Raw genomic sequence first — 27,586 nt, 5'->3', positions numbered from 1 at the left:
CGACTTTGCAGATTTTAATAGCGTCCCCCAGAAAAAAGAAAAAGAAAAAGAAAAAGAAAAAGAAAATATTGTTCTCGGAGGTCTATTTATTGTCAAAAAAGGAGAAAAAGGCCTAAGCGGATGCGGAGCAGCGGAGGCAATAACCTGTTCAATTCAATTGTTCATCAGCTCGTCGATAATTTCACCAGCACCCAGTGCACCAAACCAGTGCATGCCTAAGATTTCTCTTGGCGTGTCCTTTCGATCTTATACTTCAATGCAAAATGTACAATCCAATCAAGATTACATTTATGTAAAGGAAAAGATTCTAACGAACATGTATAACAAAACAGAACAAAGCAAGAGCGGAGCACATCCCGACTCAGGATATCGATGTCTCACTCTGGATATACACACGCAAATGCCATTCTACATGGCAAAGCTGCTTATCATCGGAACGAAATGGTGTAGTGAGGGAAAAGAAGAAAATGAGAAAATCTGGATGTTACCACAGAATTACGCAACGAAGAATAGGAAAACCATGAGGAAGACCATCAAGATGAAGAATATCTTGATCATCAGCCACCTATTCGAGGATATGCTGCTAAGATACTTGAGCAGAGCCCCCTGTGCTCCCTCCACATTCGTCAATGTGTCATCCATGTTCTCATCAATCCTGTAATGGCATTATAATCAGTGATTTAAAAGCATAATGACAATTTACAATTACATACTTATGTTTGTACATGGATTCAATGTGCGTATATGCATTTTTATATTCATGCTGTCACTTGATGAGCTAAATATTCAGAACAAATGAAAAATGGATAACCATAAATCTACCAAGAACACATACAGAAGCACGGCTCGAAATATGCATAGAATGTACTTGTATTGTTAGGTAAATCTCCAAGCCGATAGAGATCCAAAACTAAGCCAGATAACCTAAGCTGACAAAACTTGGATATGGAAGACGGATCGGATGGATAGCATCCAACCCATCTTTGTTTGAATTAATTTAAACTATCTGATCAAAGTTAAAAATCAAAGGGGTAATCATAGATAATAGAGAGCTGAAACCTGATAGCAAGCTCTCCTTGTTGAGAAACCATGGTAGCAAGTTGTGTAAAGATGTTGCCCAGCTCATGAATCGTTGATTCGACATTTTGAAGAGCCACCGCCCTGCTCTGCATGTAACTATCCTGTACCGCCAGTTGCTGCTGCTGTTGCTGCTGTACTACAGGCTGGGTTGATGACGACGAGTCCCCATTCTTCTTTTTCCTAGTAATTGCAGAATAATAATAGTTTCTCAAGCACTGAGACTACCAAAAGAACCACAAAAACAAAAACAAAAACAAAAACCCTTAAAAGTAACTTATTACTCTACCCAGACCCGGAGCCTATGTTGACCATTGCACCGCCCTACATGCTGCCGTCAGTTTTCATCTTATATTTCAGTCCCTACAGCCCAATGAGGTGCAACCTTCTTTTGATGCAAAAGTTCCCCCCAACTCTTTTGGATGGGTAAACCGTAAGTGTGAGATAAGACGAGTAACATTGTGCAGGGTAGAGCGAGCTGATGTTGTGCACCAGGTGCAGACAATGATTTCTCAATGACAAGTAATATTCTAGTATGAAACTATGTGACTATTACATATTGCATATTACATGTATAACGTTAAAATCTAAACCTTTTGTATCACTTGCCATTTATCATTGTACCTTCGGAACAATGGAGATGAATCCGAATCATTTGCCCATGGTGCTGGAGTTGTAGAGTCAAAAGATCCCCTAGAAGCCAGAGGGCGTTGGCGAATGAAAGGATTGGTTGCATCCTTCGAAGCAGAAGAAGAGAATAGCTGCCTTCTATTATCATGCGCCTTCAAATTCTACAAATTAATATACACAAAAGTAAGCATTTACAGTCCCGAAGGAAAATACTATAGCTACAGAGGTAAAAGTTTAGCTGACCTCTGTCCTCATAGTCAGAACTTCTTTAAATTCTTTCGTTGTGCTCATCAAGCGGTTTTTCAGATTATCAACTACAGTTGTTGAATGACTGGTGGTGTCTTTTGAAATATTAACACTCCCACTTTGAGAATTGCAAAGGAGTTGAAGATCTAAAACTCCAGAATTTAAAGCAGTAATATCCTTCTTGATAACTGCTGTTAATTCCTGTATCTCTACAGTGGGATCGTCGAAAATTGATGTCCTCTTTGCCACTGCCGAGACAAGAAGAGTTTAGATAGTATTTGATCACCATATTTGTCAAAATATGAATGGTTACTAATCCTACATCTAAAAGACAGCCAACAATATGATTTATAAAAATGATGTTACATACAAAATGTCTCCCAACATTAAATTCCGCATTTACAAGCGAGATATAGGAAGTATGAATTGGTACCCAATCCTACGAGATATTGAGAGCATAAAATTAGTTGCATTAGGCTCGTTATCCAGTCTAAAATTTCCATGAGCTATAGAAAAAATTCTATTGATCATAACATCGATGCAAGGAATTACATTTACATCTAAGACATGTAAGTAAATAGCAAAACAGAGCATTGACAAAACAAACAAGTTATTGACATGTCAAGAACAATACCATACACTTGTCGAATTGCGCCATAAGTACATGTAATAAGGCTTATCAGATGGAATTTGCCACAGATTGAAAATTTTTATCAGTTCTTAACACTTACATCTGGCGAGTCTGGTGAGCTTCTGTGATGTTTGATGGATCCCAAGCCCAATTTTCGAGGCCTTCTTGCTGAACTCCGATTGGATTGACACCACTGATCTCGAACCATCGAATCTCGATGCGGTGGCACTACCACTGGGAGCATCTGTTGTGGTGGTGGTGAATGATAGGTGCTTCTTCAAGCTCTCTACGGCGGCACGGAACTCATCTGTTCGATCCCGATACGATAGCTGCGTAGATCTCGAATGCATCATCTCCAAAATACACCTACACTAATATCCGAGATGCAACCAACAACACTGGATCCGACAAGTAAACGACTCCGATCACCTTGAGCTAGGGTTTCGCCATCAGTCGTCTATGAGATCCTCCACTAAAATGGCAAAAGCATACTGAATCCGATTCACCTCGAGCTAGGGTTTCCACATCAATTGATACTATAAATCTCTACCAAATCGTAGCAAAATCGGTTCCAAATTGCCAGATCCGGGATCACCAATCGATAACAATTGGGACATCAAACTAAATCGCGCTGTTTCAATGAGAATTAAACCCTAGATCCGGGAAAAAAGAAAAAAACGAAAACAAAAAACAGAAACAAATCAAATTAGGGTTTACAAGGCGAGAAATCGATCAAAAATAACATAAGAAACGAAAGGAATTGATCAACATACTTGAGTAGTTTTTGAAGCATCCGCAGATTCTGAATCTAAAGACGAGTTTGTCGTGTAAGTGCTCGAGAGCGAGAATTAAACAACCACAAAGTGGAGAGAAATGGGGCGAATTACAAATTTATTCATATATATATATATATATATATAATATAGGGACGAGGAATTATAAGTGGTGTGATTAGCGATGGTGACCATGCGTGATTTATTATTTTGCTGCACGAGGCTTCGCAACAGTTATTTACGTAGAAATAACAAATATCACTTTTTTTTTTCTAGGAAAAAAAATTATCACTTGTAAATTATTGTTGATGTTAGGTTTATAGAAAACGTCTGTATTATTCTATAAACAGTATAAATTTCGACAGTTCCAATAATTATTTTGAACGAATAATTTATATGACGTTTTTTTCCCAATTTAAAAGAATATAATTACTATGTTAATATTTTCAGAAATAATAATAAAAGTATAAGTTGCAAAAGGGAAATTATAAAATTATCCAAAATTAAGGAGCATACTACTACTGTTCTATCTTGCAACTACTCTAATGCACGTATACACAGAAAGAAGAAGAAAAGAAAACAAAAAAGGGGAGAAAGAGAACACACACACATATCCTTGCGATCGTATATTCTGTGTATTTGTCTCTGCGAAAGTGGGCATTAATTAATGTTTTCACAAAAAGATGAATTATAGAGTTTGTGATTTTGATTTCGTTGCACGGTCCAACTTTTAATTACAAAGAATTACACTTTAAAATATATTTTTGCATAAAAATCAACTTCTTCTGTTACTACTCTACTCGAAATAAAGTTTTCATTAAACGTTGCTTCGTTAACATAAATAAACTATAAAATGGCAGCCAAATATTTTGAAAAAATAAAAATTCAAAATTCAAAATTTAAAGATGAAATTGAAATGGGGTTGGTTACTAATGGGCCAAGTTTGGGCCCCACTCCTCTATCTCTGATTAACAAGGCTTAGGCCCAACGCTAGCCCTAGTAGTAGTTGGACAAAGTGGGCCTCTCACTGATCAACTTTGAGCCCAGTACATGCCCAATCTACATAATTTCCACACTCCTCTTTTTTTTAAAAAAAAAAATTGATCGTTTGTAAGCACAAATTATTCCATCAAATTAAACAGCAAAAATTTACAAAAAAACAGATAAGAAAAAAAAAGGAAGAGAGCAAATACACCTTTTTATTTTTATTAGTTCGGAACAAACATCCTCAGTAAACTGCCAATAATAAAGCTCCTAAAAAAACACAAATAAGAAAGTACATCCGGGTCCGTACGTGTAAAGAAGTAAAAAAAAAAGCGTGTGACTAATAATAATAATATAAATAATAATTAATTTAATCCTGCCGCTGATCGCTGATCGCTGGGTCACTGGGTCGCTGGGTCGCTGGGTCACTGGATGGGTCACTCCAAATCCTTCATCCCCCGCAGGAACTCGTGGGAGTGCTGTTTGGTGACGCAGCTGGCGAGCATGCGCGCGCCGTCGAGGGGCACGGGCGCCTTGAGGATGACGCAGGAGGCGATGAAGTCGTTGTTGACGAGGGGGCCCACCACCTTGGGCGGGCCCCAGCCGTAGTCCACCTCGGCGAAGCCCAGCTTGCTCCAATCCGACACGTAGACGGACTCGTAGTTGAAGGTCATCTGGAAGGGGTCGGCCGCCACCTCCCCCTTCGCGAACTCCAAGAACTCCCCGGCCATCCTGCGCTTGGCGTCCCTGATCATGTCCACCACCTCCATCAGCCCCGCCGCCGCGATGCGCCCGCTCGCCGCCGACATCTTCACGGGGAAGATCGAGTTCCCGTAGTACCCGCGCTCCAGCTTCAGCAGGTGCCGCACGCTCGCGAAGAAGCACAGCTTCACCGGGCTGTCGGCCGCCAGGGCCAGGGCGCGGGTGCGGCACTGCCACAGCTTCGCCACCACCACGTCGAACCCGGAGCAGTGCCGCCCTCTGTGCTCCAGGTACTGGGACTTGAGCCGGCTGATGTAGTCGCCGGGCAAGTCCAGCACGATGTAGTCCAGGGCCAGCACCGGCAGCTCCGGCAGCGGCCCCGGCCTCACCGCCGGGTTCGGGAACGTCTCCCGCGCCCACACCGGCTCCACCGCCGGCTCCGGCAGCCCCCGGGCCAGGTCCCCCACCGCCGTGATGAACTGCGCCGACCCCAGCCCGTCCGCCGACGCGTGGTTGAAGCGCAGCCCCATCACGAAGCCGCCGCACGTGAACGTCGTGATCTGTTTGTTTGTTTGTTTGTTTGTTTGGTTGGTTGGTTGGTTGGTTGTTGCAAAACACACCACCACCACCACCACCGCACAAGTGCAGTTTATTAATTTGAACAGAGTTGCTTTTGAAAAAGATTACATATTATTAAATAGGACAGCATGACACGAACATGGCTGAAAACTGCAAATAACTAACTTTCAAACTTAGAATCTTTAAGTGCCGACCATATATAATCATGTTTTGTGCTAGGGACCGAACACTGTTAATTTAAATCCATTATTTTAAGAGCTAATTAAGTAGTTGAATGTAGAAACAGATAAGATTCAGTTACAGAGAATTAATCAAGCAACAACGAGCCACTACAGTTAAGACCGGTACCGACCGTCCCTAGAACAAATGGCAAAGAATTTGATAATTAAGACCTGAAATTTCAAGTTCGAATTTAAATGATTCGCATTTTTAGCTAAATTTATTTCTAAATAAAATAAACGAAGTGAATAACGTACTACCTATCTCTCAAAAGAAAAAAAAAATACAATTAAGACCGGTCCGTTCTGTTTGACGAAGAAGTGTAGTTGAGACTTGAGTGTTAAAAGCTACAAATTTTTATATTTACAGAAAATTGTATTGGTAAATGTTTGTTGTTTGGTGCGTGAAATACTAAAATTAACTTGACAATAAAAAGCTTTTTTTTTTTTTTTGTTGTTGAAATAGTAAGCAGACATATATATTTACTTCTTTTATTCAAAATTCCTATTATTAATTATAATATTTTCTTTTCACAAAAGTATAATTTAGGGATCACAAGTCTACATTGGTTTTTGAAATATTTTTAATAGCCAAACAAACAATGGACTCTTAAAACTAGGACTGCAGAAGACGGCTCAAACAATGGACTCTTAAAACTAGGATTGAGAAGACGGGCCAAACAGGGCACTTGCGAATAGAGATGCCAACGGTCGGATTCGGGACGAATTTTTAAAAATCCGAATCCGAACCAGACTCCAAACCTAAGACTCGAATCCGAACCCGACGGATTTTAAAAATTCATATCCAAAACCGAATCCGACAAAAAATCCGAAACACGAACCTGAATCCGAACCCGAAAATTTGAACCCGAAATATTTTTTTTTTTTATATTTCAAAATATATTATATTAAATCTAAATTTTTAAAATACAAATTCAAATATAACATCAAATTTATATATATATATTGTATATAATACAAATAAATTCGGGTTCGGTTCGGGTTTGGGTCGGGTTCGGGTTTGGGTCGGGTACAATCACAATCCATATCTAAATCCGTATCCGTCGGGTTTCTATTTTTTATATCCATATTCAAATCCATATCCATATCCATTAAATATATTCGTTTCATTCGAGTTCGAATTCAGATAAAATTTTAGATGTGCATACCCATTGACAACCCTACTTGCGAAAAAAGCCGATTCGTCAATCTACGGAGCCAAAGCCAGGTTGGCAACAGCCAGATAGGTAGGTAGGTAGGTTGTGGAGTTGCGTGTACCGACCAATTCAAAACCAATAGGTGAAGGGGACAGCTGAGCTACGCGCCCCTTTAGAAGTAGCAAGTTTTTAATATTTATAAAATTTTAAAAACTAATTATCAATATATTTTTCATAATTTTTAAAATATCTAATTTATATTTATATTTTTATTTTAAATATACTCATTGTATATTTTTTTTATTATTCAAAAAAAATTTATTGTTAGTATCCGTTAAGTCATTTTCAGTTAAACCTGTAGTTAAATTTGTATCAAAATTAAAAAAATCAAAATACCTATTTTGTCTCTGTTTAAGGATAAAATATTTGAAAGAATAAAAAGTTAAAATATTTTTTCTATCCCTAACTTAAGAATAAATAAAAAAAATTAATAATAATAATAAAATATATTTGAAAGAATAAAATAATAATTTTACAGAAATAAAGATTATTTCTAATAATTCATTTAACAAAATCTAACTATAAAGATANAATTAATTTCTTATTTATTTTTAAGTAATATTTTTATTACTATTAATTACATAATATAATTTTAATTTCAAATTATAACTCTTATTCCTCTTGTTCCAATCTAACCATCCAAACACTATTTACCTTATTCCTAGGAACAACCCAATTTTCATCCAAACGCAAAATTGGTCTAGTTCCTGCTTATACCAGAACTTGTACCTATTCCTAGAACTAACAGTTCTTACTTATACCCGAACCAAACGCAGCCTTAGGGATCACAAGTCTACATTGGTTTTTGAATTTTTTTTAATAGTCAAACAAACAATGGACTCTTAAAACTAGGACTGCAGAAGACGGGTCAAACAATGGACTCTTAAAACTAGGAATGCAGCCAAACAGGGCACTTGCGAATAGAGATGCCAACGGATGGAATTCGGAACGAATTTTTAAAAATCCGAACCCGAATCCGACTCCAAACCCGAGACCTGAATCCGAACCCGAACCCGACGGATTTTAAAAATTCATATCCAAACTCGAACCCGACCAAAAATTCGAAACCCGAACCTAAACCCGAACCCGAAAATTTGAACCTGAAATAATTATTTCTTTTTTTAATATTTCAAAATATATTATATTAAATCTAAATTTTTAAAATACAAATTCAAATATAACATCAAATTTTTATATATATCTTATATATAATACAAAATAAATTCAGGTTCGATTCGGGTACGGGTCTGGTTCGGATTCGGGTTCGGATTCAGGTCGGGTACAATCAAAATTCATATTCAAATCTATATCTGTCGGGTTTCTATTTTTGATATCCATATCGAAATTCATATCCATATCCATCGAATATATCTATTTCATTCGAATTCGAATTTGAATAAAATTTTGCATATCCATAACCATTGACATCCCGACTTGGGAAAGAAGCCGAGTCGTCAATCTACGGAGCCAAAGCCAGGTTGGCAACAGCCAGATAGGTAGGTAGGTAGGTAGGTTGTGGAGTTGCGTGTACCGACCAATTCAAAACCAATAGGTGAAGGGGACAGCTGAGCTACGCGTTCCTTTTAGAAGTAACAAGTTTTTAATATTTATAAAATTTTAAAAACTAATTATCAATAAATTTTTCATAATTTTCAAAATATCTAATTTATATTTATATTTTTATTTTAAATATACTTATTGTATATTTTTTTTATTATTTAAAAAAAATCTTATTGTTAGTATCCGTTAAGTCATTTCGAGTTAAACCTATAGTTAAATTTATATCAAAATTAAAAAAGTCAAAATACCTATTTTGTCTCTGCTTAAGGATAAAATATTTGAAAGAATAAAAAGTTAAAATATTTTTTATGTCCCTGACTTAGGATAAATTAAAAAAATTAATAATAATAATAAAATATATTTTAAAAAATAAAATAATAATTTTACAGAAATAAAGATTGTTTCTAATAATTTATTAACAAAATATAACTATAAAGATATTCTGAAAGAACTTTAAATGTAAAAAAAATATTTTTAATGGTAGCTATTTGAAGCTATTTGACTTGGAACTCATGCATTTATGGAGGTCTGACTCAGCTGGGTCTAATTTCAGATCTCCCAAACGAACTAATAAAGCAACTGGGTAGAATTCAATAAACTACAATGTAAAATTCTAAAAACATAATATTGAGAGTCAAACATTTCACTTATTAACCGTTTATTTATTGAGGAGAATTACTTCTACTTTACATGCCAGCTAAAAGTTTCTAGAAGGAACACCAACCACATGTATGATTAAATTAGCACTAACGACTAATTCAACCAATATTCAAACAATGCACATAATAACACTTGGTGGACCAAATCATAAATAGCTTTGTTTGCTCATTATAATTAGATAAATATAAGAACTTTTTTTTAAAAAAAAATAGATAAATATAAGGACTTTTTAAAAAAAAAAATAAACACAAAAATTCAATTCTCCATAGGTTCTGACTCTACACATAATTTTAATCTAGTCCTTGAAATTCAGAAATAATTTCAAATTAGTCATCGTAATTTTAATTGTAGCAATTTGATCCTTAAAATTTAAGCTGTATAATACTTTTCTTTTTTCGAATCTAAAATCCTAAGGGCGACGATGAGGATGAAATTATAATCAAAATTTCACTAAATCGTTAAAACTAAAACACTTACTATATACGACAAAAATCAACTCCAAATCAAACTCAAGAGACTAAATTCATAGAGTAAACAAAACCCAAACCAAAAGTTAAAAATAAAAAATAAAAAAAAATTTGAAACCGATGAATTAAAGTTAAACGTAGAACAAAATTTATACATACAAACGCACCTGCATCATCATAATCGTATTCGCGGGTTCGATCTCCCAATCCTCTTTGCTAGGGTAGGGGACGAGCTCATCTTTGGAGAGCATGAGGGGCCTCTCCAAGTAATTCACCTCCTCCAAGCTACAATTCGCCTCGGCCTCGACAAAATAGACCCCATCGGCCGTGCAATCGATGGCCGGTTCGCCCTGAACCGGTTCGACGATTCGACCGGCGAGGGGGTAGTAGAAAACGAGGGCCTTGGCGAGGGCTTCCTTGATGACCCGGGCCGGTTCGGTGGCCTTGGTGAAGATGTGCATCGACTCCACCAGGCCCCGGTGGGTCGGGTACCGGTCGACCCACGCCAGCGGGAGCGAACCGCTCGGGGTCGGACCGGCCGGTCGGACCCGCTCCTCCGAGATCTTCGTCACCGTGAAACCCATCGCGGCGGCGGCGGCGGCGGTGGCGGTGGTGGAAACGGGGTTTTGGGGGACGCGGTTTTGGGGGACGGGGTTTTGGGAGCGTAGTCCCTCTTCTTCTGGGGTTTCTCTTTAAAAGGTTGAGACGAGCATTGAAGAAGACGAAGAAGACGAAGAGGAATGGTATTGTAACCACGTCGGTGACTCGGTCGAGGGCCTACATGTGTGTCCAAAATATGCTGTTTTGTGGGGCCCACATATTTTAATAATAATAATAGAGTCCAGCTACTATACTCTAACGACTAAAATCACCCTCGTATTCATAAGTTGTGTTTGAGGATAGAGCTTTCGAATCAACGATCCACACCGTTAAACGTTATCTAGAATATTTAAAACGTCTAGAAATCAAATTTTATAATTTTTCAACATCATTTACCTTACGATCGAAAGGTCACAAAATTGATAATTTTTAACGGCCCGTATAACATATTTGTTAGTTTAACGGCGTAAAAGAATCGAAATTGGTTAAATTTTTGATAGAAAATTATATTCACTATATAGATAAAGATCAATAACTCTGATCTTAAATTGAAGGATCCGATCATCCATTTTTAAGACATTGTTCGATTTTGACCGTTCATTCTATATCTACTTGATGAATTTTTTTATAATTTTAAAAAATTACGAATTTTATTTTTTAAAAATTTTAAATACTCTAAATCATATTTAACGGAGTGGATCGTCGATTTGGAAGTTCAATCATTGAAAATAACTCATGAGTATGAAAGGCTCTATACTCATAAGAGTATAATAGCTCTAGTCATAATAATAATAATAATAATAATATTATTATTATTATTATTATTATTATTATAGGAAAAAAAAGGCATTGAATATAAATTACATTGCTAATGTGGTGACTTTAATGGATCAGACTATTTTTTAAAATTTTTTTAAAAATATAAATTTTATTTTATTTTTTTCTTTAAAAAACTATGATTAGCAACGTAGTAATTCATATGGTAGTACATGGAAGGAGTCGGTGCGTGATGATGTGGCCACTTTTAAAAACCTTTTAGTTAAAAAAATTGGACAAGATAAGTTAAAAAAACATGGCCCTTAGATAATTGAAGTTGTAAGATTACAACTTTGGAGAATTATAGGGCTAACATTGCCAGTTTAATTATGATAAAATTTTAAATAATTTATTTGAACTATAAACTATTTTTAGTCGACTATATATCTTTTTAAAATTTTAATTTTATTATTCAATCTCTTAATTTATTTGATTCGAGTCAATTAATAGTACTTTCATTAAAATTCTGAATATTTCGTTTATTTTTATCAATTTATTTAGTATACGCTCGAACGAGGCATTAAATTTACATACAAATATATTTAAGAACTATTGTTTTTTTAATATTAAAAACTAAAAAAATTTTCCAATATATGAATATACATATAGTATTTTCTAGTGGAAATACAAGAAGAGTTAATTACAAACTTATTAAAGTAGAAAAGTCTTAAATGCGTCTTGCTTAGAGAGGCCACGAGGTCAACATATTTAGTGGGGAAGTTTGGTATGGGGAATTGTATTTGTGGAAGAAGAGGCATGTGAAGCGAACATGATTCGAGCGTAGTTAATTATTGAGGTAGTAACTTATATTATATATATATAGTATACAAATATACAAATTTTTTTAAATGTTAGGCATGTGAAAGAGTACATGGTTGGTGAGTGGACTTAGGAAGAACGGTAATTGAACTATGGGACTATTGCATTGTTCTTTAGAGAACTCAACCAAAAAAAAATTAGAGAACTCAACCAAATATTTTTTTTGAAATTTACAAAGTTAATAAAGTTTATGCTTATTCTTTAAAATAATTTTAAAAATATTTAACGTATCTAGCTTTCATAGAATAATGAATTACTTTGGAAAGTTAATAAAACTTAGAGTTGATCCAACGACCGACTAAAATCTTGATCGCCAAATTGGTTTTTTCATGATTGTAAATAATTTACAAGTACGAAATCTCTGTACTTTCGAAAGCAAAACAGTCTAATATATATATATAGAGAGAGAGAGAGAGAGAGAGAGAAGGCCTTGTATACTATTAGAAGAATGGAAGCCTTTGTTCTCGTAAGTCGTTTTTAATGATTTGACTTCCGAATCGGCAATCAGCTCTATTAGACTTGATTTTACATATTTAAACAATCTAGAAAATAAATTTGACGATTTTTCGATATCACTTACATAATGATCAGAAAAACTCAAAATCAATGGTTAAAAACAAAAATTTTATAAAAAATTATAATGTAGCATTAAAATTTTTCATCAGAGATATTGATTTGTTGTAGATAGTAAAAAAATCTTTCTATCAAAATTTTATCTGATTTGAACACTTCTATACCGTTAAACTAGTAAACGGCATACATCAAATATTAAAAATTATTGATTTTGAATTCTTTCAATCACTAGATGAATAATATCGAAAATCTGCAAAAATTATTTTCTAAATTCTTCAAAGACGTCAGATTAAGTCTAACGGAGCCGATCATCGATTCGAAAGTCACATTATCGAAAACGATTTAAAAGCACGGAGGCTTCTGTGCTTCTAATAGTACACAAGTCCTTTTTTAAAAAAAAATTTAGAAGTTTGGCATCTAAGTTGCAAGCATGCCAAAAGTTTGAGGAAATACGTACATTATCTTCTTCTCTTTTTTTTATTGAAAAAGTGCCATAGATCTATGCAAGGTTTTCCTTCAGGAACAACTATGTTGGGTGTGGACCAATTAGTTATGGTTCCCCAAATATTGTCCTCATAAAAGGACATAGATATATTGCATTGAGAGGCCCTACAACGATGAAAGGTGAGGACAAAGCAAAAGAATTGTTAGGTTATCTTATTCATTCGTTCCTTGTTTTGCTGTAGCTTCATATTTTGATGCAGACATAAAAGACATGGAACTTAACTATGCGACAATAATATATTAATCATACTTATTCTCTTATTTGATAGAACATAGGAATAATGAGATGAAAATGTAACAAGTTTGGGGAAATACCATACGAAAATGTGTGTTTTTTGGTGTGGAAATTACGTGAGAGCGATTTATAACCAAGTTTTGGTTTTTATTGATGTGAAACGTCACGCATAATTAATGTCACTGTACAACTAGATGGTAAAGAGATTCTTTGCCACTTCATTTTGCTCTCCAACTAATTATGCGGGCACATGGAATTAATTTAAGGATAACAATTAAATAAGGTGCTTTTTTTTTTAACAGAATTGTGACAAACTATATATCTATTATTTTGTTTATTTTTTTAAAAAATAATCTCAATTAGAAATATAAAATAATCAAGCTTCGAATTTAGAAGCTCAAGTATCAACAGTTAAGAGCTTAGTCAACTGTGTTAAACACAGTGGGTGTACTCAATCCTCTTAAAAGATCAATATATAGAGAGAGAGTTGAGCTCCCGTTCTTTTAAGAGCACATGAACATTTGTCCTTATAATATCTTAGTTGATGAATCTTCTCAAGATCCATATAGCATTGTTAACGGTATGTCCCATTAAGACTTATTTATTAATACTATATGAATCTTGAAGGGATTCGATGGCTAAAAAAATTATGAATATATTAAGTTTCTATACTTTTAAAAATACAGAAGAACATATATATACATTTTTTAAATAAACAAGAAAACGTACACTGTCAATTAATATTTTCCACAACATTATATGTGCACTTTCCAACTATCAGTTTTACCTAAAAATATGTGGGCCTCAGCCCAAAGCCCATCATATATCCAATCATTTACAGTTGTAAAATATCCTTCTTTATAAAACCAAAAGTATTTTATAAAATAGTTTCCTCTGTTACTTCATAATGCACTACTCTCACAACAGTTCTGTAAAACTCCAATCGATTCAAATAAATTCTTATTTTCTAAGCAATAGGAAGTATTAAATCACAATTAGAACAGGGTTATCGGCTATTCTTAGTAGAGATTATGAAGAACTTGATGATTAATATTCAAAATTTCAAATTCAAAATCTAGTTGCTTTACATTTTCAACTAATTATAAATTTATTTTTTTTAAAAAAAAAAAGAACGAGACGATAGTAAGTTGTCATTTTTTCACAATTAGAATAATATTTGCGTTCATGTTGAATGGGGCTTCGAAACATGGAGATGTAAAGCAAATTAAGCCAAGGAAAAACTTCTACTTCACATGCAAAATCATAATTGGGCATGTAAAGCAAACTAAGCCAAGGAAAAGCATCTAGTACTTTACAAAATCATAACCATCCTCTCTTTCTATGTTAATACATTGGAGAAGAAATAGAATTGCGCTGCATGTGCTTGTTCTTGTATACTTAAACATGAATGCGTACCACATATTCTTTTTACTTTCCATACAAACTCCTATTGTGGCACAAAAAAGTAAATTTTGCAAATAATACTTTAGTGTCACATCTGAAGGACTCTCATTGATTAAATCGAATGCATCCACTACAGGAAAAGTACTAATCCTTGCCTAATCTTTTGTAACCTTTTTTACTTTATTCGACTCTTAGCTACGTGGACTAAATGTAGTCACCTAAAAACTAGTTAATTTCTCAACTCATTGAATTTGTCATCATCAATTCTTATCTAAGTTTCTTCATGTTGTTTACTCCAAATGTGGACGGATGAATTGCTTTTCTTACTGATTGTCTTTTCAATGGATTTGTGCAAATTTGGTCGAAAGTAACATTTGCGTCAACTTAACGCGACTTGTCGAGGCATAAGACGAGCGATAAGAACTTGCTCTTTTAATAATTGGGTGTTTTTGCTACCATAATGTGTCTTCACTTGTTTGATTAAAAANATACAAATTTTTTTAAATGTTAGGCATGTGAAAGAGTACATGGTTGGTGAGTGGACTTAGGAAGAACGGTAATTGAACTATGGGACTATTGCATTGTTCTTTAAAATAAAGTTAATAAAGTTACAAATTGGTTATTCTTTAATAAAGTTAATAAAGTTTATGCTTATTCTTTAAAATAATTTTAAAAATATTTAACGTATCTAGCTTTCATAGAATAATGAATTACTTTGGAAAGTTAATAAAACTTAGAGTTGATCCAACGACCGACTAAAATCTTGATCGCCAAATTGGTTTTTTCATGATTGTAAATAATTTACAAGTACGAAATCTGTACTTTCGAAAGCAAAACAGCCTAATATATATATATATATATAGAGAGAGAGAGAGAGAGAGAGAGAAGGCCTTGTATACTATTAGAAGAATGGAAGCCTTCGTTCTCCTAAGTCGTTTTTAATGATTTGACTTCCGAATCGACAATCAGCTTTATTAGACTTGATTTTACATATTTAAACAATCTAGAAAATAAATTTGACGATTTTTCGATATCACTTACATAATGATCGAAAAAACTCAAAATCAATGGTTAAAAACAAAAATCTTATAAAAAATTATAATGTAGCATTAAAATTTTTTATCAGAAATATTGATCTTGTTGTAGATAGTAAAAAAATTTTTCTATCAAAATTTTATCTGATTTGAATACTTCTATACTATTAAACTAGTAAACGGCATACATCAAATATTAAAAATTATTAATTTTGAATCCTTTCAATCACTACATGAATACTATTGAAAATCTGCAAAAAATATTTTCTAAATTCTTCAAAGACATCAGATTAAGTCTAACGGAGCCGATCATCGATTCGAAAGTCACATTATTGAAAACGATTTAAAAGCACGGAGGCTTCTGTGCTTCTAATAGTACACAAGTCCTTTTTTAAAAAAAATTTTAGAAGTTTGGCATCTAAGTTGCAAGCATGCCAAAAGTTTGAGGAAATACGTACATTATCTTCTTCTTTTTTTTATTGAAAAAGTGCCATAGATCTATGCAAGGTTTTCCTTCGATCAGGAACAACTAAGTTGGGTGTGGACCAATTAGTTATGGTTCCCCAAATATTGTCCTCATAAAGGGACATAGATATATTGCATTGAGAGGCCCTACAACGATGAAAGGTGAGGACAAAGCAAAAGAGTTGTTAGGTTATCTTATTCATTTGTTCCTTGTTTTGCTGTAGCTTCATATTTTGATGCAGACATAAAAGACATGGAACTTAACTATGCGACAAGAATATATTAATCATACTTATTCTCTTATTTGATAGAACATAGGAATAATGAGATGAAAATGTAACAAGTTTGGGGAAATACCATACGAAAATGTGTGTTTTTTGGTGTGGAAATTATGTGAGAGCGATTTATAACCAAGTTTTGGTTTTTATTGATGTGAAACGTCACGCATAATTAATGTCACTGTACAACTAGATGGTAAAGAGATTCTTTGCCACTTCTTTTTCCTCTCCAACTAATTATGCGGGCACATGGAATTAATTTAAGGATAACAATTAAATAAGGTGCTTTTTTTTTAACAGAATTGTGACAAACTATATATCTATTATTTTGTTTATTTTTTTAAAAAATAATCTCAATTAGAAATATAAAACAATGAGGTTTTGAATTTAGAAGCTCAAGTATCAATAAGTATCAATAATTAAGAGCTTAGTCAACTGTATTAAACACAATGGGTAAACTCAATCCTCTTAAAAGATCAATATATAGAGAGAGAGTTGAGCTCCCGTTCTTTTAAAAGCATATGAATATTTGTCCTTATAATATCTTAGCTGATGAATCTTCTCAAGATCCATATAGTATTATTAACGGTATGTCCCATTAAGACTTATTTATTAATACTATATGAATCTTGAGGTGATTCAATGGCTAAAAAAATTATGAGTATATTAAATTTCTATACTTTTAAAAATACTGAAGCACATATATACATTTTTTAAATAAACAAGAAAACGTACACTGTCAATTAATATTTTCCACAACATTATATGTGCACTTTCCAACTATCAGTTGTACCTCAAAATATGTGGGCCTCAGCCCAAAGCCCATCATATATCCAATCATTTACAGTTGTAAAATATACTTCTTTATAAAACCAAAAGTATTTTATAAAATAGTTTCCACTGTTACTTCATAATGCACTACTCCCACAACAGTTTTGTAAAACTCCAATCGATTCAAATAAATTCTTATTTTCTAAGCAATTGGAAGTATTAAATCACAATTAGAACGGGGTTATCGGCTATTCTTAGTAGAGATGATGAAGAACTTGATGATTAATATTCCAAATTTCAAATTCAAAATCTAGTTGTTTTACATTTTCAGCTAATTATAAATTTATTTCTAAAAGAAAATAGAACGAGACGATAGTAAGTTGTCATTTTTTTCACAATTAGAATAATATTAGCGTTCATGTTGAATGGGGCTTCGAAAGATGGAGATGTAAAGCAAATTAAGCCAAGGAAAAACTTCTACTTCACATGCAAAATCATAATTGGGCATGTAAAGCAAATTAATTAAGCCAAGGAAAAGCATCTAGTACTTTACAAAATCATAACCTTATATCCTCTCTTTCTATGTTAATACATTGGAGAAGAAATAGAATTGCGCTGCATGTGCTTGTTCTTGTATACTTAAACATGAATGCGTACCACATATTCTTTTTATTTTCCATACAAACTCCTATTGTGGCACAAAAAAGTAAATTTTGCAAATAATACTTTAGTGTCACATCTGAAGGACTCTCATTGATTAAATCGAATGCATCCATTACAGGAGAAGTACTAATCCTTGCCTAATCTTTTGTAACCTTTTTTACTTTATTCGACTCTTAGCTACGTGGACTAAATGTAGTCACCTAAAAACTAGTTAATTTCTCAACTCATTGAATTTGTCATCATCAATTCTTATCTAAGTTTCTTCATGTTGTTTACTCCAAATGTGGACGGATGAATTGCTTTTCTTACTGATTGTCTTTTCAATGGATTTGTGCAAATTTGGTCGAAAGTAACATTTGCGTCAACTTAACGCGACTTGTCGAGGCATAAGACGAGCGATAAGAACTTGCTCTTTTAATAATTGGGTGGTTTTGCTACCATAATGTGTCTTCACTTGTTTGATTAAAAAAGTGTTTCGCATACTTTCCCCATTTTTTTAACAAGGTGGTGAAAATTGAACCTTATCTTCATCCATTTGGAAAGTGAAAAATGAAGTGATCACTTAGGGTACTTTGATTACTTTATTTGCACGATTGAAGATATTATGGATGTCATTCAAATCTAAGAACCATAGATCACATATATTTCTTCTCTTTTCAGCTAAATTATATATATATCATGGCAATTCATTCCTATGTGTGCTTCAATAATTTTTTTCCTTTATTTTAAGGTTGAAGCCCGTAATGCGTGAGCGTGACTTAACATTAAGTACATACTTAATTTAGAATTAATGCATTGTACATGAAAATGAGGAGTTTGATTTTAAGATATACATCTAAGAACTGCATGCATTTTAGAATAGATTTAGCACTTGCATTGCTTAGTGTCGAAATATATATATATCACGCTTGTGAGAATGACAAGTCAAGTGTACCCAAAGTTTGATGATATAATTGTGGCCTAGTTAATTATCTATTCATACTAATTTGTTAAAATTAATGTGATTGATCGCGCCTTATTACTTATCTATTATATTTCTCTCTTAAATCATGCTTTCAACATTTTAAAGCTTTTGATGATGCGCGCACAAGTTTTATCCGAAAACCACCACCTTGTTAAAAAAGTTTGCTTTGCTATTTCATCATTAAAAAACTTTGTGATTTAGAAGATAATAATTATAAACTTGAAATAAAAATGAAAAAGGGCACACTTGGAATTTTTTTATTAGGCAACCCACCACTGAGAAAGTTGTTTCCTTCACGTAAAGCAACGCTAGCTAAAAGAGCTTAACAATGTTTGATATGAGCCCAAGCCACTACACCAGGAGTAGGTTTCATTGGCCAATGCTACTATTATTATTATTATTGTTATATATTATTATTATAGAGAATTGTAGAATGTTACAGCTTTGTTCATTTTTAAAAAAATAAATTTAATTAAAAATATAAAGCAATTAGATTTCAAATTTGGAATATCAGGTACCAACTATCAAAGTTCTGGAATTAATGCAAATGCTATGATTATTAGAATATGAAAAGTCGTCCTTCTAAGTTTACATTTGGGACATATAATTCAAATGGCAAAAAGTAGCACGCAATTAATGTGTCACTCTCCCTAGCATGCACCTAAAGTCTCTTTAACTAATTAGGTCAAATTTCAGCACTGCTACGATTCAAAAGCACTAGAAACAAAATTGTACACATAGTTCAATTATACTTTATGCTTGCTCGATCGATCTCATAGTTCTTTGTGATTAAAATGACTCTCTCTCTCTCTCTCTCTCTTGTATTTTTTAGGTATTATATTTTAACTAGTGTGGACGAAATAATCAATGGTCACACTTATACCAACCAGCATGGTACCCACCAGTTGGCTTTGAAACTGATCAAAACCGAAAATATTGAATTGTGTTTCTAATAAATGTAACATCTAAGTCTAAAAGCTAGATCCAAATTCTTAATGATATGTATTTTTATAATTCTAGTTAGGATCTATCATAGGTCGAGTCAGATTCCAACCAGATATGGGGATAATTGAGTTTAATTAGGAAAGTAATTAGAGAACCACCTACTTAATTCATGGCCCATAGCCACTAGCTACTACCCACCGAGACGTGGACTCCAAATTAACAAGTGGGTTAATTGTGGTGTTTTAATTTGTGGTTTTTGGCAAAACTTATACTTAAAGTTTCCATGTAGGTGGACAAGTCATTTTCCACTGGTCCCTTTGGTGCTATTTAGATAACAAAGACACACACAGACACAAACACACACAATGACACAAAGGAATCTTTGGAGCCCGATTTTCCCTTTTCAATTAAAAAAAAAAATGTTTTGAGATTTAATGAACGCGTACATTTAAAAGAATAAAACGATGAACACGTGAATCGTGTATGATTGGAGCTGATGCTTAACTGTTCAAGGAATGATGCTTCTTATGATTCTTCTTATCTTCTTCTTCTTTTTCTTCTTTTTTAAATTTTATTTTTGCTTTGCATGTATTATTCTTTTCCATGTTCAAGTTTCTTACCTACCGACCGTCCCTGGCGCAAGTGGTAAAGAATTTGATGGTTGGTACTCAAGATCCAAATTTCGAATTCTAATTGATTCATATTTCTAACTAAATTTATTTTTAAATAAAATAAATAAAACGAATAACATACTATCTATCTTTAAAAAATTTTATTAATTTCTTATTTAACTAATTGGAGGATTCCTAATTAGGTGGGCCCACATTTGACCGGTGTGCTAGTATCAGCTTTTCTTTTTTCTTTTTTTTCTTTTGACTGTAAGACGTCGCAGGGTGATTAATCCCTCATACAATTTTGTTAAATGAGAATCATACCATTTTGTTATTTGAAAAACTATAAATAATTTTGCATTAACAACTTTGTGTACAATATAAATATTATTTTTCACAATATAAATATAATTTTGGATATCAAACTAGACAGACAATTTAAGTTTCAACAGAGAGAGATCGGTCGTGAGCGAGAGAAATTTACTCGACCAACTTTTGTTTTTCTGGTTTTGTTCAAAAAAATAGAACAAGGTAATATACAGATACACTTCTCTACTTTTAATTTTAGCTGCCCATAGATTCATAAAATAAAAATATTTATAAGCAAATATTAATTTAGATATACTTTTCTTTTCTGATGTGGTGTTCCCAGCCAATCAAATTATTGCTCGTGGATTCACTCGTTATATTATGATTATTAAAAAAATACTATTATTATAATTTTTTCTCTAATAAAAAAATATGATTGACTGGTTATCAATAATTTAATATAAGTGTCGCATAGGAGACTTTTTGGGGCCTGTGGAGCTTAATACGTGTACATTTTTCTACTGTGGTAGCTGTGGATTGATATTGCCTAAGACCATTGGTTTAGACCTAACTAGCTTTGAATATGTAACATAAAGTGATACACTATATGTGCCTGACTCACTTTTTTTCTTTTTCTACTATATGTCCAGATTGAGTCAATCGAGCCATCTTAGAAAAGCATGATTCCTATACTCTTCAGAATATTAACCCAAAACAGATCGAAAAAGGAATCCCATCAACTTAGTTATACCTTAAAAAGATTAATTATATAATTAAGCAAAGCAATCTTATCTTGAAGCTCCTAATCACAAATGGTTAATTTATCACACTAAATTAATGATAAGAATAACCTCACCATTATGGTGCTTTTCACCTTCAATGCCAAAAGTAGCAAGTGTACTCTAACTTCTCTTTACTCAATTGGTTTTTATTTTTATATTTTTTTAGTTTAATTAATCTTTGGGCAGAAATTTTTCAACAGTGCCTAGATTCTGGAGGAATCCTCAAAATCTCTTGGCCCAAACTTTTTTTTTTTTGAGAGATAGGTAGCACGCTAACCGCTTCGTTTATTTCATTTAGAAAAAAACTTAGCTGAAAATGTGAATCAACTAGGATTCGAACTTGGGTCTCGGGTACCAACCGCCAAGTCCTTTGCCACTTGCTCTAGGGACGGTCGGTCTCTTGGCCCAAACTTAATCATCGATGCGTGTAACTTTTCTTAATAATATATATATATATATATATATATATATATATATATATATATATATATAAAAATTACAAAAAGAGGAAGAAGAAAATATTAGATGCTGAATTCAAAGCATCAAAATTCACACATTCATCTCAAAATGCACTATATTCAATCATGCATGTATGTATATTTTTATATTTTTTTCAGGCCACTGATCAAGTTTTAAGCGTCAAATGGAGAGTAATCAGGCTACGACTATTTACGTACAATTACTAAGAATATCACTATCAAATACGTTTATATATATATATATATATACTCAAATTTAAATCTCTGAAAGTTACATTTACCATCAATTTTTCTTTTGTTGGAGGAAAAGTAACCAACAAAGCTAAATAATTATTGCTGAAGTGGTTGGTTCTCAGCAAACATGGTTCTTCCATCAATCAATATATATCAAGCAAATTAATGGAGAAAAAGGGATGGAATTAATAAGGAAAATAGAGAGACAAGCCAAACATGGACATCACTAAGTCTCTTTGGTAGGTAGGAATTATAAATGATAGATGTAGACTCGAATGGATTCATCTAAATCAACTGTAAATACTTTTGACTTTGAACAATTTTTCCTTTCCAAAAATCAACAAAAACTAGAAGAAGAAAACTGAGTGAAAGTGAGTGAAATCTAAAAATTGGACAGTTGTAGTTAGTGTCTATATTGACAACATCAAATTGACAACATCAAAATGTGTGAACCTGTTTTAATGGCTGAGTGAGTCCATCAATCCGAAAGCAATCAACGGCGTAGTTTCGCGAGAAGCTGAATTGACCATGATCAATTAAAAGAAAACAAAGAAAAGAAATTTAAGAACACAAATAATTCTACAGTTGCGGCAAGGTTAGGGAGGATTTCATAGTGTCGCATTATGACAAAAAATGTGAACACAAATTCTACAAGACTGAGTATGTATCCCACAAGTATTGTGTGTGTGTGTTTTTTTTTTTTTTTGTAATGCAAGCATTAATATGATCACCAAATTCTACTTCGATTCAAATCACAAATTTTATTTTCGATGATCAGTTTATCACAGCCATTAATAGATGGCAGAGACTAACTTAACGTCGAAGACTTACATGTCTATATTTATTGATCGAGCAAATGTGGCAAGTTGATCGTTCATTACTTGGCGTGACCGAAAAATATTGAATTATATTAATGTATATTAATGTTCATAAGTTTGATAAAATCGAATGTGAGGCTTAATCTTGAGGATTATTTACACGTCGAAAACAAGTTTTGTGGTGATAAAAAGTGGATGCAACTGGTCCCATGCATGTTTTTGATCGGTTCTTTTTATAGAACAACTTCACAGCAAAAAAGCTAGTTCCTCTCTCCATATATCTCCATGTACATTTACATTTATACATTCGATCACGTATATATTAATTTAGTAGTTATAAATAATTTTGGAGTTTGGAGCTCATTGGTGACCAAGATAACCTTCATATATTTAAGCCATGAGAATCTGTGTCTTTTTATATGTGGTATTAGGTTTTTGATATATATACATATGTAAGTACAACGGCACAGAAAGTGAGAGTCCTAAGTTCGAATCCTAATTAGTTCACATTTCTAGCTAAGTTTATTTTTAAATGAAATACACGAAGCGGGTAGCATACAACCTATCTCTCACAAAAAAAAAAGAAAAAAGATAGTGAGAGTCACTTAATATTTCAGATCCGGTAAAGATATAGCACATTCAATTTTTAGAAAGCGCATTGAAATAAATGATCGAATGTATAAAATCATAACAAATAACTAATTAGAGAAGCCAAAATTTTGAAAAAAGAAATCCTTTTACTTGGATCTCCATTTGAGTTTATCAAATATTTAAATTTTCTTTCTACATAAGACTTATATATATCTTTCTAATTTTTCTTATTAACTCATTGTTTTTAAATTAATACTGCAAATTCTATTTTGCCCATTGCATTTTTCACGAGATTAAAGAATTGTAGAATAATCAATAAAATAAAGACTCTATTATGGAAACATTACTCTACTGATTGAGTTGTAATTAATGCATGAAAATGTGGTGATATATGGACACAAATTTTATGGGCACGATCCCCAAACTAATTGGTTTGGGGACCATGCGGATGGTGCCATGTGGCCCATCCGACAGCCACCGATGGAAAGGAAGAAACAAAAAATCCCTGTATTTTTAGAGAGAGTGAGAGAATAGCAGAGAACGGCATCCGTCAAATCGGCCATATGCATGGCGCCCATCCGCACAGTCCCCAAACTATTAGTTTAGGGATGGTGCCCACAAAATTTTTGTCCATGATATATATGTACACCTCATTAATTGACTTCTAGAATATGCTTTATTCATAAATAGTCCTTATGTAAGCTTTTTTTTTTTGTTTTTTTTTGTTTTTTGAGAGATAGATAGCAACCACCAAGCCTTTTGCCACTTGCTCTAGGGACGGTCGGTTTTGCAAGCATTTTGTGAGCACTATATTCAGGTTAGAGACAAAAGTTTGATACATCAATGAAAGGTAAGATCTTTTGGAATAATTAACTTGGCGACAAGTTTATTTAGTTATCTGTAACGAAGGGCCACATAACAGTGTTTTCTTTTTCTTTTTCTTTGAGATAAGCCACATAGCAGTGTTCGGGAGATATTGTTCATCTACATGCTTAAACATAAATTCCAACTGGTTATAAAATTTTATTTTTAAAGACTTCAGATATCCTAAATTAATTTTAAATATGTGAATCGTTGATTTGAACACTCTAAAATCGCAAATAAGATAATAGTACCGGAGCCCCAATACTATAAATATTATAGGAGTCTCTCTCTCTCTCTCTCTCTCTCTCTCTCTCTCTCTCTCTCTCTCTCTCTCTCTCTCTCTCTCTCTATATATATATATATATATATATGGTTGCAAAACTTTCAAAAGTACGGAGGGCTCTGGTTCAGCGATCAAATTTGTTAGACATGATCTACGCTATTGGAACTATCTATAAATTAAATTTTATAATTTTTTAACTTTATTTGTCTAGTGAACAAGTAATCTCAAAATGAACGGCTAAAAATAAAAATATCATAAAAAGCAATATTAAAAAACTCAAATTTTAAATCAGAAGTATTGTTCTTGCTATTTATATTAAATAGATTTTTTTATTAAAATTTCATATAATTTGGATTGTTCTATACCGTTGAACTTAAACATGACATATCAACCGTTAAAATGGTCATTTTTTAGACTTTTTGATCACTTGGTAAATGATATCGAAAAATTATAAAATTTGGTTTCGAAATAATTTCAATAGCGTAAATTATATATACCTAACAGAGCCGATCGTCAAATTAGATGTCTAATCATCAAAAACAACTTATAAATAAGAAAGCGTCCGTACTTTCGAAAGTATTGGATGTACTTTATATATATAATCCACCTGCCATTAGAAACAATATTTCTGAAAATGAGAGAGAGAGAGAGATCTAAATATTAATTAGTGCACGTAGGATTTACACATTAATTAGTGATATATTGGCATGTGATAAACAATTAATTTTGATGCATGGTGGGCATATGCCAAATTAGCAGAACAACCAATAGAAACTTAGAGGAAACGAAATGTAGAGAGTTGGTTTGATCAAGGACATGGTAACCAACATACTTAACAAATTTAGTTAGCGTAATTTTATTTGTTTACTTGTTCAATTAACGAACCATTATATGCTCTAGGCGCATCTACGAATCAATTAGTTGCAATGTCACGTCAAAGTCGATCGACGAAGAAACCCTACTCTGTATTTGCTCCACATGCATCACATCTACTGATGTGGTGGTGATGTAGCAAACGAGTCATCTGAATATCCCTCTACATGTTCCTCAATGAGAACACATCTAAACATCATTAAATTGAGTAAGAAATGTCTAAAATGCTCTAAATTTGTTCGAACGTCGACATATTTTGCTATGATGATATAGGTTAACTTCACTTTACTCTAGAGTACTTCAAAACAATCGCGTTCAATGGTCGAAGAACCAATGATCCGTTTTGATTTCGATTGAAATGTATTTTACTCTTCTTCAACCAAATAGTTGAATAGCAATTGACACCTATTAATAGAATAGATGTTTAGCTTAATAATATTGTATATATATATGCTTTGCTTTAGTCTAAAGCTTAATTCTCCAATATTTTATTAATTAGCAATAAAATAAAAATCTCTGTTAAAGTAGCTGAGCCTCGATCATTTGCTCGATCGTAAGGCCCCATATATGGATTGGCTCCAACAGTAACAACTGATCCAAAGATCTTATATATACAGGTGTGAATGTTAGAGAGGCATTTGTCTCACTGTGTGCGCGTAAGACAAATAGAGGGCCCTCGTGATGAGGATGGTTCGAGGAGTAATTTGATCCGTTCAATTATTGTTAAGAGGATGATCTAGATGGTTATACGGCGACAATATGGAATTATTAGTTTCACATTAATGTGGATGGCGATGCACACTTTATGAAGATTAGAGCTAGAACACTGTAGCATAAAAGCAATGCCATATATATATATATATATAGAGAGAGAGAGAGAGAGAGAGAGAGAGAGAGAGAGATTGGTATATTATCGGTAGCACGAAGGCCTTCACGCTACCAAGTTGTTTTCAATGATACAGTTTCCAAATCGACGGTCGGTTCTATTAGACTTGATCTACATTATTGTTTTCAATGATGCGGTTTTCAAATCGACGGTCGGTTCCATTAGACTTGATCTAAATTATTAAAAGTATTTGAAAATTAAATTTTAATTATAATTTTTCGACATCATTGGCTAGTAATCAAAAGGTCTCAAAATTGACAATTTTAATAATAGATATGATGTGTTTGTAAATTTAACGTTCAAAAATAATCCAAATTTAATGAAGTTTTTATAGAAAAATATTTTCAGAATTTAGAGTAAGATCAGTATCTCTGATCTTAAATTCAAGCCTTTTTTCAACATTTTTTATGAGATTTTTATTTTTAATCGTTTATTTTTAAACTAATCGTTTGATAGATAAATGATGTCGAAAATTATGAAATTTAGTTTTCAAATACTTTTAATAGTGTCGATCAAGTCTAACGGAGCCGATCATCGATTTGGAGACCGCAATATTAAAAATAATTTGATAGTACGGGGGCCTTCGTGCTACCGATAGTATACCAGTCTAGCGCTCTCTCTCTCTCTCTCTCTCTCTCTCTCTATATATATATATATATATATAGTTATTAGATAATAAATTGAGATGTGATATAATTAACTACTACACCACCTGATACAAAAAAGATGTAATGTGCGTATATACTTACTTAGCTACTATATATATACGTACACAACCTTATATAACAACAGTACCACTGTGGAAGTTTCGTTCATTCAATATATATATCTCTTTGTTTCAATGAAGCAATTAATTATTTGTTATTCCAAATTAAAGCGGAACGGAGGGATTCAGATGATAATCTACACTTAACAACAAATTTATGTAGGTTAATGGATTCGAACCTGGCCTCTTTTTTATTGTATTCCACTCATTACCATCCAATGGAACATTCATGTGGTGTAATATACAGTGTTGAGCTAGCTTAATTACAAAAGGGA

General features: G+C 33.1%; 2 protein-coding genes across 2 annotated transcripts; both read right to left on the bottom strand.

Annotated features, from left to right (window-relative positions):
* LOC109710966 (syntaxin-32-like) lies at positions 177-3,542 on the bottom strand. Its single transcript, XM_020233797.1, has 6 exons — positions 3,358-3,542; positions 2,685-3,237; positions 1,951-2,201; positions 1,702-1,868; positions 1,060-1,260; positions 177-655 (listed from the first exon to the last, which is right to left on the bottom strand). The coding sequence occupies exons 2-6, from the start codon at positions 2,935-2,937 to the stop codon at positions 496-498; spliced, it is 1,032 nt and encodes a 343-aa protein (XP_020089386.1). The 5' UTR covers positions 2,938-3,237; positions 3,358-3,542; the 3' UTR covers positions 177-495.
* Positions 4,524-10,497, bottom strand: LOC109710560 (acyl transferase 9-like). Its single transcript, XM_020233239.1, has 2 exons — positions 9,912-10,497; positions 4,524-5,603 (listed from the first exon to the last, which is right to left on the bottom strand). The coding sequence occupies exons 1-2, from the start codon at positions 10,326-10,328 to the stop codon at positions 4,779-4,781; spliced, it is 1,242 nt and encodes a 413-aa protein (XP_020088828.1). The 5' UTR covers positions 10,329-10,497; the 3' UTR covers positions 4,524-4,778.

The sequence above is a fragment of the Ananas comosus genome, linkage group 5, assembly GCF_001540865.1.
Source record: "Ananas comosus cultivar F153 linkage group 5, ASM154086v1, whole genome shotgun sequence".
In the NCBI taxonomy this organism is placed as follows: Eukaryota; Viridiplantae; Streptophyta; class Magnoliopsida; order Poales; family Bromeliaceae; genus Ananas; species Ananas comosus.
Note: the sequence above shows the minus strand (reverse complement) of the source record. Positions and strands in the feature narration are given on the sequence as shown.